We start from the raw sequence: 17,913 nt of genomic DNA on the forward strand, positions 1-17,913 counted from the left end.
ATGTTCAGAGATTTGGCCATGCACGACATCCGCCTCCCACACGAAAAAAGACAATCTCGGACATAAGGTAAAAGAGTGAACAGATATCTCAATTGTGTAGTGATCAAAGCGGCTATCATCAATTATGAAGTTCATGGTAAGTATTGAATTCTGCATCTGTTTCCTCGAGCTGTTATCATCAAGAATAACGATTTTAAAGTAAGAGCCTGAGCCTTTCACAGACATATCAATATCAGCATATATTTGCTAACATGAAAACTTTTATTTTGCAATAAACAGTGTAAAAATGAGCATTCATCTTTACAATAAAATAATATACATTTTCTTACTTCAGATTCTATTTATTTGTTATTTCTTTGTATTTATAGTTATTTATAATAAATGTTATGGTTAAATTATATAATATCAAGCCTCAGTTACATTTCTTTCTTTGAAGATTTTATCAAAAATGTTCTACTCCCAAAAATCAATATCAGTCTGGCTCTAATAAATACACTATTTGACATTGACCAGCCCACGTCTCTGTTGTTCTGTTAATGTGAGAAAAATGAAGTCAATGAGATTAACTGAGCCTGGACGTGGCCACTGACTTGACATGATGCAGACGAACGAGGTGTGTTGCTCTACATTCTTCACTACAAAGGGCAGATTACATTTGGCTCTACATTCCTTTTCTTGGTAGCAGGCTCTTTATTCTGTGTTTGATGAGGATCTTTCCACCCTGGGCCCGAACCACCCGGGCCAGTGCCTGTTTATTTTGGATTAACAGGCTGCAGAGGGCCAGCTTATTGTTCTTGTAGGCCGCAACATCAATAACTGCTATTCTGGTTCCCATCAGGCCCTGCACATGGAGCCACAACCATCAATCCATCCAGCCTGAGCAAGTGGCTGCTGCTTTGAAGGACAGAGACCCTGAAAAGAAGTCTCAGGGATGGGGGGGTGTGAGGGGGTGGTGGGGTGGCGGGGACGAGGTCAGGTTACTTCTCCAGGCCGTGTCCCCTGGCTGGTAATGGCTGGTCCCCTCAGTACACTGCATTATGCATCAGCATTAAGGCAAATGGAATGAAGCAGAATCCAATTACGGAAGAACAAACAGGTGGGCTCAGTGCGGCTTAGGCGCAGTATTGTTTCAATCACAGCCCAAGCCAAGCTTCTTTGCAACTGTAATGTTATCTGGAAAACACATTTCCTTTTTCCTTTCAGTGGGGGAGTCAACAGAGTATTCCAGACGCGAGGAAATAAAACCACGTGTCTGGCATGATGGGAAGCTAAATGCAAAGTTTAACTTGGCTAAATACAGCGCAGAATATCATTGTCGAAGGTGTAATGGCTCTACAGTAACAGAATACTGTAGGTTGAGTCAATCCAAGTGCTACAAAAAGCTTTATTTGATGTTTCTTTTACATTAAATCTGGTGTCATTTGGGGTCTTCTCATCGTCTGTTAACCTTTAACTAATTTTAGACATTTGGCAGTGTCAGGACTTAATTCACTATTTCAGACCGACGCGCTGCAAGGTACAGATGGTTTAATAATTTTGTAATATGAAAGTTTCAGGTTCCCACTTTTGACAACTGTGTTTAAAATTGTCCTGCTTGTAGAGCTCCACTACAACAAAACTTAATAATCTGTGGAGAGTGCTTTTCCCAGAGGTCCACAAAGTGTCAACACTTTGTATGAAACAGTATTTCACTATAAAGCATTCCTTCAATTTCAGCGTCAAAAGCCAAGCCTCGCATAGACTCGTATGCCATCATGTGAAAGTGTAACATGAATATCATCATGTTAGCATTCCTTTTAGTCTGATTTTCCAGCCCTAAGCGCTCCTCGCCAGCTATCTCTGCCAGTTCACTGAAAAATGAACCGCAGGCCTCTTTGAGAATATTCTTCGCTCTCACAGCGTACAAACCCAGTCTAGAAAGATCCCGCAGTCTGGGTTTACAAAACCTGATGTACAAAATACACAATTTGACGTTTCCAGAACCTTTGTGACAACCTCTACTGATGTTTCCATCTATAGTTAATTAGACAGTTTGCAGCTGGAAGACATTTCCTCTATTCGGTGCATAAAAATCACTGCTGGGATTCATTAATATTGGTTTCAGAGTGTGGGAGCAGTCAAAAGAAGCCAATTTTTAACTGAACACATGTTAAAAAACCTTGAATTCAAAAGTTCCACCCCTCCAATAGGTAACATCAGCTGCTCTGCTGTCTGGGATAATCTCTTTATAGGCCCTACTATAGCACACATATATAGAATGAACTCATATAGAATAAAATGAATATATGTACTGACATAGTTATTGAGTGACCTTCACAAAATGTCCTCGCACATACATAGCAGCATACTATTAACTAGGACACCTTTAAAAGAGAAAAAGATATTCTGAAAAGATTTGAATCTACCATTAAAGGGAATGCATTTGTGCATTTATGTTTGCTTTCCTACACGATGTGTGAGTGTGTGTGTATTAGAAGATGGAAGAGGCTATCCACTGAAAAGGCCCATTAACCAGATGTTACTACAGCGAGCACACAATAGGAGGGGAATGAGGGAGCTGGGAGAAGCGGTGAAAGACGATGCCTCTGATTCAGGCAGCAGAAGGAACATAAACTTCCCTCCCTGATGATAGTTGCCCTCTTGCTCCTTCCTAGCGTCTTTTAGCGTCCATCAAAAGTGAGCCAAGGTCAAAAGCAATGAAGGAAACAAGTGAGAGAAAGAACATGTTCATAAAAGGACAGTGGGTTAAATCTCTGTTTTACCATATATCAATGCAATGATTCAGGGCTACAATTAATTCCCCATCAAGCATCTTCATTTTGTGAAAAACAACATAATGCTGCCCAAACACATCTCTCAGCATTCTTAAAAATGAAAAGCGGGTAATTGAAAGAGTGAAAACCCTTGAATTTCATCAACCCATTCATGTCTTCATACTTGAATCACAGAGTTTATTGTAATTTAACAATCTAAGGGGAGGTTCAGCCTTTCAATATTAAATCACTAAACATAATAATGTTTCATTACTGCACTTAATGTATCACATGGAATCATAATATTATTGTTATGGCCTAAGTATCCACCCACTGAATAAAAGAGAAATATTGTGTGTCTGTCAATGTGTAGTAATAAATGGCAGAATAAAAAAAGAACAAATAAATGAAGAATAGGCAAATAAACATAATGAGTATCCACCGTAAACAAACATTCAGTATATGTTAATGGTTCGCTGGCCAAGGATAAAATGTCCTTGCCTTTGAGCCTTTGTGATGATGAATCATAACCAGGTTCTGAAGATGGCTGTTAAATGCATGAATCATAATGGGCTGAGAGGAACCTTATGCCCCCTGAATCACAGCCCCCGCAGACAAAGTGATGACTACTTTATTGGGATCAAACTAAAATAACTTGATTAGAGACTTTTCCCCCCATCTCGCCTTACTTCCTCTGACCTGTCAACAAGTTGTGCCACGACTTAGCTCCTGGCCTGTTATTACCCCGAGTCTGCCCAATGGGCTGGGTCATTTGACTGTTTTCAATTCATTTTTGAAAAGGGGGGCCACTCCAATGAGCTTGTCACAGCCAGACCTCGAACATGTTTAATTCTTGTTATTGAATGGAAAAAAAATTATTTGTGCAAAAAGTTACCAATGTGTCATTAGATGGATGTTTCAGGCAGTATATAACTTATTTGTCACTAGATTTAAGGACCTTCCACACCCCATTGGCATCATCTATTTATAAATACGCACCTAGCAACAAATCTGAAAACTTTTTTAACAAACCAAAGAGTGTTGCCAGCACTGCTTGGGGAGTGCAAGTTACAGCTCTCTGTTTCCTCTCTGTTTAGTGAGCGGCAGAGCAGCAGTTTGTTACCTAGACCGAGGCTGTGCAATATGTGACAAACAGAACAAGAAAGATATTTTGTTGCTTCCAACTTTTTCCCAGGGGGATCATTTGCATCTACAGAGGGCTGAAAATGTTTTTTTGAACTCTTTGGATTTACTTGGTTTTCTGCTCGGTAAGATGTTCAGGAGGATTTTGCACCATGTTTTTGCTACTGCTTCAGCTCGGACATATTTTAAGCATGCCTGGTGTGACTGTCTCTCTTGAGGTCATTCCTCAACATCTCTTTAGGTTCAAGGTCTGGGCTCAGACTCAAAATATTGGAGTCACTTCATTTGAAGTCAGTCTGGAGTAGATTTACTTCCATGTTAAGGGTCACTGTCCTGCTCCCTCACCTAACACACTGAGCTTCAGCTGGCAAACAGCCACCCTGAAATGATCCTGTAAGATATCTTTATAAATGTGAGATTTCATTTTACTCTCGATGATGGCGGACTGCCCAGCCCCACTGTCAGAAAGGTAGCCTCAAATCATGATTCACACATCCACCCTACTTTCTAATGTTCTCATGTTGGAATGCATTGCCCTTTTTAAGCCACAATACTGTTTTCTTTCAATCCAACCATAGTTTTGTTAATGCCCAGAACATTTTCTAAGTAGTGTTGTAAAGTGTCATGTTCATCTTTGGACAACTTCAAGCACACTATGGTACTTTCCTCGAGCAATAGCTTCCTCTGTGGCAGGACACTATGGACAATGTGCTCAACGCAACATGATTTGCCAATGATAGACTCACGAGCAGAGATGTTAGCTGTTACTCTGATCTTACCTGGGAAGATTCATTCAGGTTGTGTTATTTTCAGGAGTTGTACAAGTCAACTGGACTTGCTTGTGTTTCTTGAAGACGTATCACCTCCAAGAGGCTTCTTCAGTTCGACAAGCAACTCTAGTTGCCTTTAACCATATGCACAACTCCTGAAGATACTCTTGGCGTCCTTCTTACCTCATTGAGCATTCTGTGGACATCTGCTGGACATCCCACAGATTTAAATCATCAGACTCTAGTAGACAGTTTGTTTAACTTTGGACTGATCAGTATCTAAACTCTTTGAAACGACTTTGTAATCCTTCCAACTTCATGCAAATCAACAATTCAAGATTATAAGTCTTTGGATATCTCTTTTCTTGTAAGGCACAGTTCACATCAGCTGCTACTTGTGAATTACAAACTGTTTTTATTGCTCAAATTAGCTCTAACCATCACCTCCAATCTGTTTTAATTAACTCCTGACTCCAGTGAGCTTTGGCTGATGTCATAACTGAGCAATTCACTTTTTCCAGTCTAAGCTGTGAGCATTTGAATTATATATTCAGTATGGACAAGAACAAAACAATGATTTGAATAGTAAATGGAAAGCATTTATGTAAAGCTGTTCTAGTCCTAATGACCACTCAAAGTGCTTCACAGCAAGAGTCGCATTCACCCATTCACACACAGAGCACTTCTATATATAGAATGTCTCTATCGTGCATCATTCACACACTGCCAGCACAGCTATCCGGGGTAATTTGGGGTTCAGTGTCTTTCCAAAGGACACTTGTGGTTTATTGAAGACCTATTCTTTTCATTAGATAAGATGAAAGAGATTATGTTTGTTCCTAATTGTAACTTACATGATGGACGGATCATGTGTTAGAGAACATTTATACATACATGTAAGTAAGTCCAAACGGTTCTTTTTATTATTTGTGCCATTGTAAATACAACAGAAATCACAGGAACACATTATTTAACACCATAACACAGGGAACTATTTTTGAACCAAGTACACAAATCCAATGTGTGCTCAGTCTAGCTTTTTAAAGCCTAGATTGTGATTTCTTGTCATTTCATTGGCAAAAACTAGGCACAATCAACACTGTCAACACACTAACAACCAAGAAGAAAATGCGTGCAACTCTCCCATGAAGCCTGTCGACAAAACTGTGACATAGACCCCTCACATTGAGAAACCCAGTTGATCCAATACAGTATTTATTCCAAGACAAATTATTACACCCACGTAATCTTTATTATAATTAATATTAGCAAATAAACACAAGCCATAAAGCTGATTTACAAAGGAAGCTGCACTCTGACTTTTCATCAACACCAAAATTGACCCACAAGGAGCTTCCATGTCATAGCATTTCATGTAAGAGAATTATGACTGTAGGAGAAAATACTAGGGTTACCTTTAAAATGAGACCAAAATCATGCATTTTCTCCTGTGCTTTCACAGGAATATTAAGGAATTAACTAATGTAAGTGGTGATTTTTATCTCACATATAAACTCAGTGTAGAGCAGCAGCTTGGAAAATGGCTTGGAAGTGACTGCTGGTTAACCTGTGGTCTGAACGGGCCACGTTTCAGTCACTAATTCATGCTTGTCCCATTGTCTTCCAGAAGAAGCAGATCAACACGGAATTCATCTATATTAAAATATCGTTTATACTGTATAAGACAGAGAATAGGAAAGATGCAAACAGATAAAGGGCCGAAACCTGGCTACACCTTGAAAGGATGCAAATACATTATTAATATGCTAATTAGCACATTGTGGTTCCCAATATTCTTCAATTCCACCCTTGATTCTGCACATTGATCACACACAGTCCAGTCGTAAACTAGGTTTTGACCTAGTCTTGTTTTGTCACCAGTCTATACAGTGAATTAATTTATCTTTCATTGTGCAATCTGCAGGGGAACAATGAACAGCTGACAGGTATCTGGTGTAAAAGTGGAGGATTGGTTAAATAGAACAGACCAAAAAGTGATGTAGTAACCAGGGGATTAGAGGTGGTGGAATGTCTATCTATCAGAATTACCATAATGCATTCCAGACAGTGTGCTTCTGTGGCTTTTCTATGTCTGTTCATGCAAGTGGTAGAATATTTTACCCAGATCTGTGTGTGTGGCTCTCTGTCACATTATTCCATGTTGTTGGATCCTTTCTGACTGTTGATGACAGGCTTGATTTTTCATATGAATGGATGAAAGCTCTGAGTTATGATGGTGTCCATATGCTGGTACCACAAATAGAGCGGCGCCGGCTCTTTATCATTATTAGCAAAGCCTACCATGGCTCCAACATAATACGGACAGCATACACCGTCCCCTGCCTCTATTTCATTTGTCCATTAATACCATTTTCCTGCTGCTGCTGCCGCTTTCTCTACTGTCCCTGCTCCCTGCTCCTCTCGAGAGCGGCTTGAAGGCACATGGTACATCACAGGATTTATGATCCATCACAACACAGCTACAGTGCATGTCTTGGGGAATCTGTTTGTGCTTTGTGTGTGTGTAGCAGTCCACTAAAGTTGAATAAGACCTTATGAGATTGGGTGGGGGAAAAAAACCTTATGAATATCTGGGGGTTTTCTTTCTTATTAACTTGGTTTTATGATCGGTCTTGTGTTGCGTTTTGCATATTGGCCTACAGGCATCTGCAGAGTGATCGAAGGCTCACAGAATGTGTTTTATTTTGTAATTTAACATGTGTAGAATCATCGCCCACCATTTCCCTCTGGGTTCCGTTGGCCATTTACTAAGAGTTCATTTGCAATCGGGCACAGACTCTCCTCAGGACGTTACTGTAAAGCTCCTCTTTCTTGCAGTGTCAAACCCAGAAGCATCTATAAAATAACTCCAGCAACAAACCAGACACAAATGTGTTATTGATTGTGTGATTCTGCAAGAAGCAGTTCCAGTCCATGTAGGTGAGCGAGTCGGACTGCAAGAAAACAACATCTTTCCTGCCGCCAATCTGCCACTGCATGGTCACATCGAGCTGTTTCCCAGTTACCACAAATCTTGCACGCCTAAAACACCATAACTGCTCTCACTCATCTCTCGCAGTGAGCTGCCACCGATATTGGATTTCTGCCCTTTTCAGATTAAAATCACTCAAATACAAGATTGTGGCTCGTGTCCATATTAGAAAAACGTGCTCGCATCAGCATTCTGCGAGATGGGTTTCACTTGAACCTTGATTGCACTGTGAACTCCGACACGAGAAGTGCTCCCGCTGTCCTTGCTCATCCTCTCGGTCTGTCATGAAGACATACACGCCGAGCTGTAACTCACTCACCGCTAATGCTGCATTTTGCTCAACCGCTTGCATGTGTCTCCAGGATTAAATGGCTCCCTGCATCTCTCTGAATCTTGTAAGTTTTACATTACATTAAATGTATTTCCTATTCTGTTTTCTCTCTCTGCCCCCCCTCCTTGTCAGTCTGTCTTGTGTTGACCTGTGGAAAAATCACAGCAGGGTGTCGACTGCAAAAAGGATCAGGCTCCTGACTGATTGTAGTTTTCTTCCTGTCTTCAATTACCCGCCACAGGCAGAAAGAGGAGGCTGACGCAAACAAAAATGAAGAATTATGACCTCCATTTGAGTAAATCCCCTCCGTCCTGCGAGCATTGATTAAGCTGTTTCTGTTGTTGAAGCGGATGACAGCAGAAACCTGTCTCCGCTATCTAATTTTGTCGGCAATGCAACAAATCAACCTCCGACCCGCATCAAACTCGTAGGGCGAAAACACCATTAACGGGTATTTTCTCCGCATGAATAAGATTTGACATCTTAATTTTCCTCTACAAACAAGAAAGCTACTCAGTCACGTCACTGAGGGCAGACTTCTCATCCCCCATTCCCTCAGGCCATTTGATTACAGAATGTTATTAGAGATGAGGAGACGATTAATATTTTGATACTGCTTATGTTTATATACAATATTCAGCCCCCGCTGCTCTGCATGTAGTTAAACATTATAGATTAGTGAAAGCCACAGAAATGGGGACAGATTTTCTATCGGCACATTGACATAAGTGTCACAAGTGTAGTTCTTGAATTCGTTTGATGATATACTGTTATGTCTCAATTACATGAACCCATTCACACTTAGTGCCGCTAACCTCGGCCTCATTTGCTCATTAATGGTGCCCTCTGCCTCAGGACACGTTGACATTTGTGTGCAGTGCAGGTGTGCAGTATAACCGGCCTCAGCAGGTAATGATGCATGAGATTTTCCCTGTTAGCCGCGCTACACTATATGCATTCACAGAATGCAGGCAAATCTGCTACAAGGGCAAAGTCTGACCACTGACTTTGTGCTGAACTGAAGATATCACCCTAACTTACACAGTAGAACCCTCTATGCTGTGTTGAAGCTTCATGTGGACACTGGTGGGTGTTTTGTTGATTTTTTAAGTTATGTTGTAAACATTTAATGATCCTCATGGCAAAAGTTGGTCAATCAAACCTGTGGCCACTGCAGGTGGCCTCAAGCATCCGTTGGTTTTAATTAACCAGTACCTAAATATATGTAAGTATCTAAAGAAAAGTGGTTATTTCACCTTGTGCCCCTTAGAAAAGAAGAGCATTCTGGACTTTTGGCTCCTCCACATTGCTAAATTGTAAATGACAACATAACATAACCTTATTTTAGTTACAGAGTTTCAATATCACTTTAGTATCTTTAGTGTACTGCTCATTAAAGTCAAATCACAACCAACAGTGATCACCCTAAGCTGAAAACTCACATCTACCCTAGAATGACCTGTGTGTATCCAGGCAGTGGTAAATTCCAAACTACATCAACTAGTGTCCCAAAAAAGCTGTTAGAGTTTAATCAATGTGAACTTGTGGCTGCACAACAGAACGACTTGAAAACCTCAAATTTGACAGCGGAGTCTTAAATCTCATTTCTAACAATAATGAGACTGGATATCATCACAGGAGGGCTGGCTCACCGCCATCACGTTTCATAGTTCAATAGGCATGAGCATCTCGGATATATTTCCTGGATATATGACGTTAAAAATTAGCTAAGCAATGCCTTTACTTCATTAAATGAGTACAATGTCAACAGACATTGACAGTACTGATAGTACTGGCACTGTATCACTTAAAATGTCCCAGCAAAAGGCTTCGGAGTCCGTTCTGACAACAAACACTACACTAAACTCCCACAACATACCTGCTCCAGACAATATCTGCTGCAAAAATAACATGCAAGCAGCCCTGTCAGGATTATTGTTCCTGGACACAGACACTGTTTTCCTATCTTGGCTCTGACTGTATTTTCTAAGCTGCAAGTGAGGTTAACCGATATGTCTGGAAGGTTATTTGTTTCCACGCTGGACAGTATCTGCACTTCATGCTTTACTGTAAAGTGACAGGCACATTTCAAATTCTGAAATATTCAACATCTTGTTCAGGAATATGACACATAGGAGCTGCTTTTCCTTTTAACGTGACCACACTGCTCTCAAACAAACTCCAAATATAATAGTCTTTGTAAGTTTGTAAATATCTTAATGTGTACTTACTTGCTGTTGGGCCACGTAGCTCACAGACCAAATCTGTTTCTACTTCATCGTATATACAATGTTTTGTTAATGAATTAGTGGAAATAATTTAATAAGCCGATAAATATGAATGCCAGATGGAGCACATTAGAAATATTTTCACATTTTTATTGGGAGTTTTTGCGAGAGTGGAGGAATACCCATAAAATAAACTACAAGCATAAACTTGACCAACAGTTGAACCTGGTAAAACTGTACCTGTGCGCATTTGGTTCACAGGGAGAAACAGAGCTTGAAATTTCTTTCTGAAAAGTTTACTCCAGCTCCAGTGACTGTGAGTTGATGGAGTCGATGCCGAATAGACCTGCTCCTGTTGAGCAAACAAGATCAGGGAAGATTTTCCAATGCTGTGGTGTTCAGATCAGTTTTTTCTCCTTCAAACAGATTAGAGATAAAAGATTAGAGATAATCAAGTCTTGGCCAATGTTTTAATTTATTTTGTCTCAGCATCTTAACTCCTGAATATTTATTATAATAGTATGCAAAGCCAAAACATAATCCATTAAAGGAAATACTGAATTTAGGTTATACTCTTAAATATATATATATTTAACTTAGCAGCTTGTTTACTTATACAGTTGTATTCATCACTGAATTCCTAAGGTTATAAGAAGAATAAAAAAAAATCAGTTGCTAGTGATGAGGAAAACGTCCTTATTGTGATGATGATAGAAACAGATGCTGCAGATTAATTTCCAGGTGTAGCAACGTGACCTCTTCCCTCCCCCCTGTTCATCTCCCTTCTTCACTTTTACATTCTGTCTACTGCAGAGCTCGTCAGCAGCTGTCTCCACCTGCTTCTTTTGGACATTGAGGTTGGACACAACGGCGCTGGGAAATCACATGTCGTATGACTTCATGGTAGATGACTTTAATATCCGCCACAGTAGCCAGAGAGGCTATACGCTAGAATCGTTCAATAGCCAATGAAGCCGCGGGCCACTAAACCAATATGGCGTGCTACAGCAGAATGGATGTGTTCCATGGAAGCTCTGTCGGTCGCAGTGTAATTTAATCCAGCCCTTAGGACAAGCATCTCTCAACAGAAATGGGAAAAAAATGTTCGGAATAGAGACTTGGGGGACTGGATGAATCGTATAACCCTGTGCTAACCCCATCTACGCGCCCAACTTCAGACACTGACATTTTTCCCTCGTCTCATTTTGTATGACTGTCAATGTAAATTGGCTATAAAAGCAAAGGGAAATCTGGTTACTTTTATCAGACAAATGGGTAAACACCTGGCTGTGGAAGCGGCCTGTAGGAAGGGTTCGAGGCTATTTGTTCTGCGGACAAGCTTGAGAAGGGAAACACTTATTCACCATGGAAACAGTGGCAAACATTTTTTACTCGGGTCCCTAACTCCACAGTGTAACGGAGGGCAGAGAGAGAGAGAGAGCGAAACATGTGAAACGACAGGCGACTTGGCGGGCTGTCGGTTAAAAGGCTTCATAAAAAGGTGCCAATTTAGAAAACAGATCTCAGCGTGTTGCGCTCAGCTCGGCTACTGAGTCTTTCAACGCCGTCTCTGAGAGAGAGAGTAAGAAAACACAAAGACGCAGGGATTTGACAGTCACCGGGAGCTGCATTAACACCAGCTGATACATTTTTACAGATAAACAGATAAACAGGAGTGTTAACTGTCAACTGTCATCCTGCTTGATGAAAGGGAATTCCTGCAGTTTTCCCCTCAATTATTGGCTCAAAAAGTGCACAAACCTCTGCTTCCCCCTCAACAGCTGAAGTAATAAATGCATTACACTGCATGATACCGCACTAATGCAGCCCATATGAGAACATAACTGTGCTTCCTATTTTGTAATATCAGCGAATCCCTATGACGAATGTGTTTGGAGCGGGTGGCGGTGACTGCGCCCACTGACGGCGGCTCTTCCATGTGCGTACAGTCTGCAGTGGGAGGACAAACTCCACTCAATTCCACTCTATCACCTTGCTTTGATAAAACCTAATTTCCCAGGGGCTTCAACTTCAGATGAACTCAGTTATAGGCTCAGTTCTTATTCCAGGAAGAAGACAACTTAACATCTAGTGTGAGCTGAATAGGACTCGTAACGTAATGCAGAGAGGAGGGTAATTTTTTATATATACAGTATTGTGCAGTGGGGGAAAGTGAGCTATAACTTTCAAACTGTCTCAATTTGACTCCCCCATGAATTCCATTGCCATTTTAGGGAAGAGTTTTTCCCCGAATGATTAGAGCAGTGTGAAAGGCTTGGCAGAAAGCGGAGCATGAAAGCACCCACTCGGATTCACTGTAATGCCTCACTCAAAGCTCTGTAGTGAACTTGTGAAAACATGTGTGTCTGTGTGTGTGTGTGTGTGTGTGTGTGTCCTTGCTCTGTTGTGTTAAAGGAAAATCTTTAGGTCAGGAAAAGGCCATGTAGGTTTTTCAGTTCACGACATGTTGGGTTATGTGCTTTCATGGTTATCAGTGAATGCATCTGGGATTTTTATGCAGCTTTTAGAAAATCATGATACTAACTGACTGCAGTATCACTGCAGCTCTATATGTTATCACTGTGTCTACACTACATACAAAGAGGGGATGAATTAAGGAAACATCCAAACAAATACAAGAAAAAACCAAATGACAAAGACAAATGTAGATGATTTGACTTTATGTTGGTTTTTCCTTTCATTTGTCACCTGTCACATGTAATGCAATCACGACAAGCACTCACAGATGTAGTAGTATTCTCTGCCGGGTCTGAACTCGAAGCCCAAGGAGAAGGGAGTGAAGAGCTGGAACTTCTCCGAGAACTTGAGCGGCCCGTTCGGGGAGTGCGGCCTGTTGCACTCCCAGCGCTTGAAGCCCTTGGCGGTGTGATCACATGTGCTGTAGCCGTCATAGTTGACCATGTAGAGGACGTAGCGCTCTGTCCGCTCCTCTGGCACCGTGTCTTCGTAGTGAGGACAGTAGACGTCCAGGTAGTCATTTATGCATACGTCAATGTGGTAGTCCCCACGATGGAACCTGAAGGGAAGAGAGACAGGAAGAGGTTAACCTTTCTGGTATTTATATGAAGTACAGTACTCGAAATTCTGAATGATTTTCATGCCCTCCAGAAGTTACTTGGGAAAATCCAATAATCATAATAATTCTGTGTGTTTATGCACCAGCATTGCTTCAGTTGTTGTGGTTTGAATTCAGTACGTATACATAGACAAAGGAGGTTAGATCAGTTTTCTTTCAGGGCTATGTGGAAATTTACAAGCACCAGCGCTCTTGTCCTCTGGCTTCAATAAATATGGGAGGGTTGGTTTATCCATAAATCTATCATTGCAACAGATATTTACCCACACATACACAAATCTGCCTTCTGAGTGATAGCAAACTGACGTATTTGACTCTGGGTAAATATGCTTCAAGAAAACAGCTTTTTCTTTTTACTCTTTCATAAAATAAGAGACTTAACTCGGTCAAAAACACCTAAGACAACCTCGGGCAGAGTGCAAAGTTGACATAATCTGAGGGATACAAGATGGCCCAGACAGTAAATGTCATGACAGGAAAAATACGTAGCCTGGCTGAGCAGTGAGGCATCTTTACAGCTGCAATGATCTAGAACAGGCCACACAGGGTCAGAGGGCTTCCATATATAAAGGCATATTCATCAAAAGGGCACGCACTGACACAATCTTAAATCACACACACACACACACACACACACACAGACACACACACACACAGTTGCATGTTTGTATATATATATATAATATAGCCCTTCTACCTGTGGAATTTTCACAGCTACTAAAATTAGAAGAGCAATTCCTGTGTTGCTAGTTTTGGGTCTAGAATTGTACGACCCTGACTCTTGGGTCACAGGAGACTTCCCAAAGAAAATACTGGACACCTGGAGACTTGAGATTTAGCACACACACACTTGAAGTTCTTTCCGAGTGAAGTTGCAAACCACAAAGTTGCACAAGTAAACACACACGCAGCTGGTGCCACCGACTCATTTTACCTGGGGGGCAGGTGGTGTTGGTTTGTAAGTGACAATGTTGTAACAAGACTTCTGACAAAACACACACAAGGGGGCTGGGTGCCAAACAGGCTGAAGTCATTTTATCCTGAGGACTCTGGAGCTTTGGGATAAACTGAAGCGGGGCTCATGCAGGATAGTGACCTCTTTAACCTTTACTGTTTCCCTCATCTACAAAAATCCATTAACGTCCTAAAGATTTTTTTAAGATATAAAATTCATGGCTCCTTTGAATGGATGGGGGTTATAAAGAGTATGCTTTTAATTTGTTCTTTCATTCAGTCTTAAAATACCATCTGAGGAAAAAATTTGATTTTTTTCATTGATTGGCACCAAATGTCTCAGACTTCTTCAGATGCTGTAAAAATTACAGTGCTGCACAATGCAGTAAGAATGTCTCTTTCTCATCCCTGTCACTCATTCCACCCACTTATTTGCTTTGCACTGCTGTTCTGCTTTTTCTTCTTCTTCTTCTTTTCTTTTCCTAATGTGATGTTTGAGTTCATTCTCTAAAGGATTTTAAGATCAAATAGCAGTTTACGCACTGAAAACTCTTGTGCTGCTTGGCTGCGTCTACTTCAATCTCAGAAAAACTCCACAGAATTACATTTGCAATGAGAACCAGACCACTTGTTTTGAAGATCAAATAACAATTTTGATGCCTGCCCCTTGTCACTTAATTCATGTTGGTATAATCAAATGATTAATGTAACAGCCAAGCAACAAATCCAAACAACAGTCATTTCTCATTACTGTGATCATATGTGTCCTCTGGCTCTGCTCTGTATGAATGTGTATGTGAGCATGAGCTAGCATGAAATGTTGTTTATCCGGGTTTACCCATGTAGGGTAAATACCAATGTGAGGGTGTTTACAACCAAGGCATGGAGGAGCTCATCTGTAACATCTCATTTAAAACATGTCTGTGGAGGTCCAGGAAGAGAGGAACTTAATGATCACATCCTCCCATCCGCTTACCACAGCATCTGTGTGTATGTGTGTGTATATACGTATATGCAAATGTATGGGTAAATCTGAATGCGTGTGTGTGTGTGTGTGTGTGTGTGTGTGTGTGTGTGTGATGTTTCAGCTGCCCTTCTCTCTTTGCCTCTGCAGCCAGAATAGTGGCTTGTGGCCCTGACTGCAAATTAAACTGAGGATGTTTGGGTGAGTGAGCACATTAAAAGGGACAGGATGGGCATTTGTAGCACATAACACACACCCACACACATATATACAGTATAAACGTGCAAACATATATTTAATAAATACACACCTCCACTGGCAGACGTTAAAGGTTTGTGTTATCAGTCCAGTGTGCTGTGCCTGGCACATTGGCAAAGGAACAGAAGTGAGACAGCCAGAAGCTGCTAATGGCACAGAGTGAGAAAGTGGGTGAGAAACAGAGAGAGAGAGAGAGAGAGAGAGAGGGTCCTGGTTCCAAAAGAGAGTGAGGGAATAAAAAAAGAGGCAGCAAGACTGAATACTGCTGATAGTATTGCCAGGCTCCCACAGTGAATCCAACTCTTTGCAGGAGTTATTCAACCATGCGTTTATCACTAAACGAGATTCTACTACAACTGCATGGCATGACAGCGTGTGCAGCCCGAAGCTGTAAATTCTCACCAGATCTCTTCACTGCAGGATTGTCGTCAAGATTTATCACAAAAAACTTATTGTATTTTTTAGAAAGCCATGTTTATAGTCCTTATAAAAACCCCTGTTATCAAGGGACTAATTTGGGAGTTTTAGATGTGGCCGGTGTCCTGTTTTATAGTAATGGCAGACTTAATCGGCTGCTGCTGTTCCGCTAACAGTCCCCTACTTTCCAGCAGGAATAGGAAAGCGTTCTCCTCCAATGTGTTGTTCAACATGCATCGGCCTCTCTGTGTGGAATACACAAGCACAGAAGGGGTTGCACCAGCAGAATGTAAATTAAAGGCAGCGCTGTGTGAGAATCCCTCAGAGTGAAATATAAGCAGGAACAGTAACCCTGGTTTAATAGAAGAGAGTAATTGCAAAGATACTGTACAATCAACTGATCCATGTGGGTACAAAAGAAAATGTAAATTAAAGCTCCATTAGGAAAATGGGCTGTTTTGTGTGTCTGTCAGCATTGCACTGTGTGGAGTGGGGCGCTGGAATAATTGCATTTTCTAAGACTTTAATTAATAAATTCAGCAATTTTAATTAGCAGTAATGTGTTGATGTATTAAATCTACATAAAGATAATCCATTGAAACTCATATATAACCAGCATCAATATAAATAATTACATTTACCAATTAAAAATAGATTCCTAATTCTGTCATTTATGGGTCAAATATAAATTAAACTGATAAATATTAAAATGTCGAGCGGCTTTTGTGTAGTTATGTATCAGAGAAGTAAGCAACAGTGTTCAACAAGTCACAAGTCAGTGAGAGTTTCAGTGACGCACTCCATAATCACGCAGCAATAGCTTACGTGTTCATTTCTATTAATGTCCCTGTAATGAAAGCTAAAAGCTGGTACAAATCACCTCCGATTTTGTCCAGATGGAGTTGGCACTGTGTACCCCTCGCTCTGCTCCCAATGACGCACTCATGCACACACTCCACCCAGTCACCACAGTCGCTTCACTGTAATTGACAAGATGCTTCTGGTGATATTGTGAGCGTCAAATCTTTGTCATTTATCTGAGAATATTGTAGCAACGTGGCGAGAGAATAGGTAATTAAGGAGCAAAGTTGGACGGTGGGCTAATTGTCAAATGGTGAGAATTACACATCTTCGTTATGCCAAAGCTGTCCCAGTGAGCTGGGGGTCACAACCCAAAAGCCAGGGGAAAATCAGCTGGACACTGTGTGTGTGTGTGTGTGTGTGTGTGTGTGTGTGTGTGAGTGAGTGTGAGTGTGTGTGTAGATAATCTTTATTACTAACTGATTACATTTTCATACCACCTCCTCTGGCCCTCATGATTGAAACTGCAGGCCCTACTACTGTCAGCACACACACACACAGGCTCACACACACACACAGATGCCTAGGGAAACACAAACAGAGTCACAAACACAGAGAGTGAGTATGGAAGAGCTTGAATCTTGAAGTGAATGCTGGGTAAGGTGGCACACCACTGCAGTGGCTGATTGGCTCATTTCCATTTCAATTACACAGCCCAGTGACATTGCTGTGCATACGCTCGAACACACACACACAGACACACACACACACACACACACAAACACACAAGTACATATATACGTACAGCCCCCCCCCCCCACACACACACACACACACACACACACACACACACACACACACACACACACACTGTACCCAAAGAACTCCCATCAGCCACTTCTCGAAGCTTTGCACCGGTGGCTACAGACAGAAAGCAAGAAGAACGGGGGGGGGAAAGCAGGAAAGCAACAGCTCAGCAGCAGAAAGAAGCAGTGAGCAATCCCAGTCATCAAACCAGTTGAATCAGTGAGGAACTTTTCAGCGCAGCTCTAGATACGACTGCTCAAAGGTCTGACCCAGAAGTGTAAAAAAAGGGAGTGACTACTAACACGAGATGTCAGGGGAGTAAACTGATCCTGTATGAAATCCTTGTTTAGTGTGGGCAGTTGCTCTAGAAAATTCTCACTCCTCATTGCTTTTCTTCT

General features: G+C 41.2%; 1 protein-coding gene across 2 annotated transcripts in view; it reads right to left on the reverse strand.

Annotated features, from left to right (window-relative positions):
- Positions 1-17,913, reverse strand: part of LOC109639297 (ephrin-A5b) — a 93,984-nt gene that overhangs the window by 4,994 nt on the left and 71,077 nt on the right. For both annotated transcript variants that reach the window (XM_020102681.2, XM_020102682.2), the window contains exon 2: positions 12,962-13,254. In XM_020102681.2, the coding sequence (XP_019958240.1) occupies positions 12,962-13,254 (293 nt within the window). The remainder of the gene's footprint in view (positions 1-12,961; positions 13,255-17,913) is intronic.

This window comes from Paralichthys olivaceus, chromosome 4 (genome assembly GCF_024713975.1).
Source record: "Paralichthys olivaceus isolate ysfri-2021 chromosome 4, ASM2471397v2, whole genome shotgun sequence".
Classification (NCBI taxonomy): Eukaryota; Metazoa; Chordata; class Actinopteri; order Pleuronectiformes; family Paralichthyidae; genus Paralichthys; species Paralichthys olivaceus.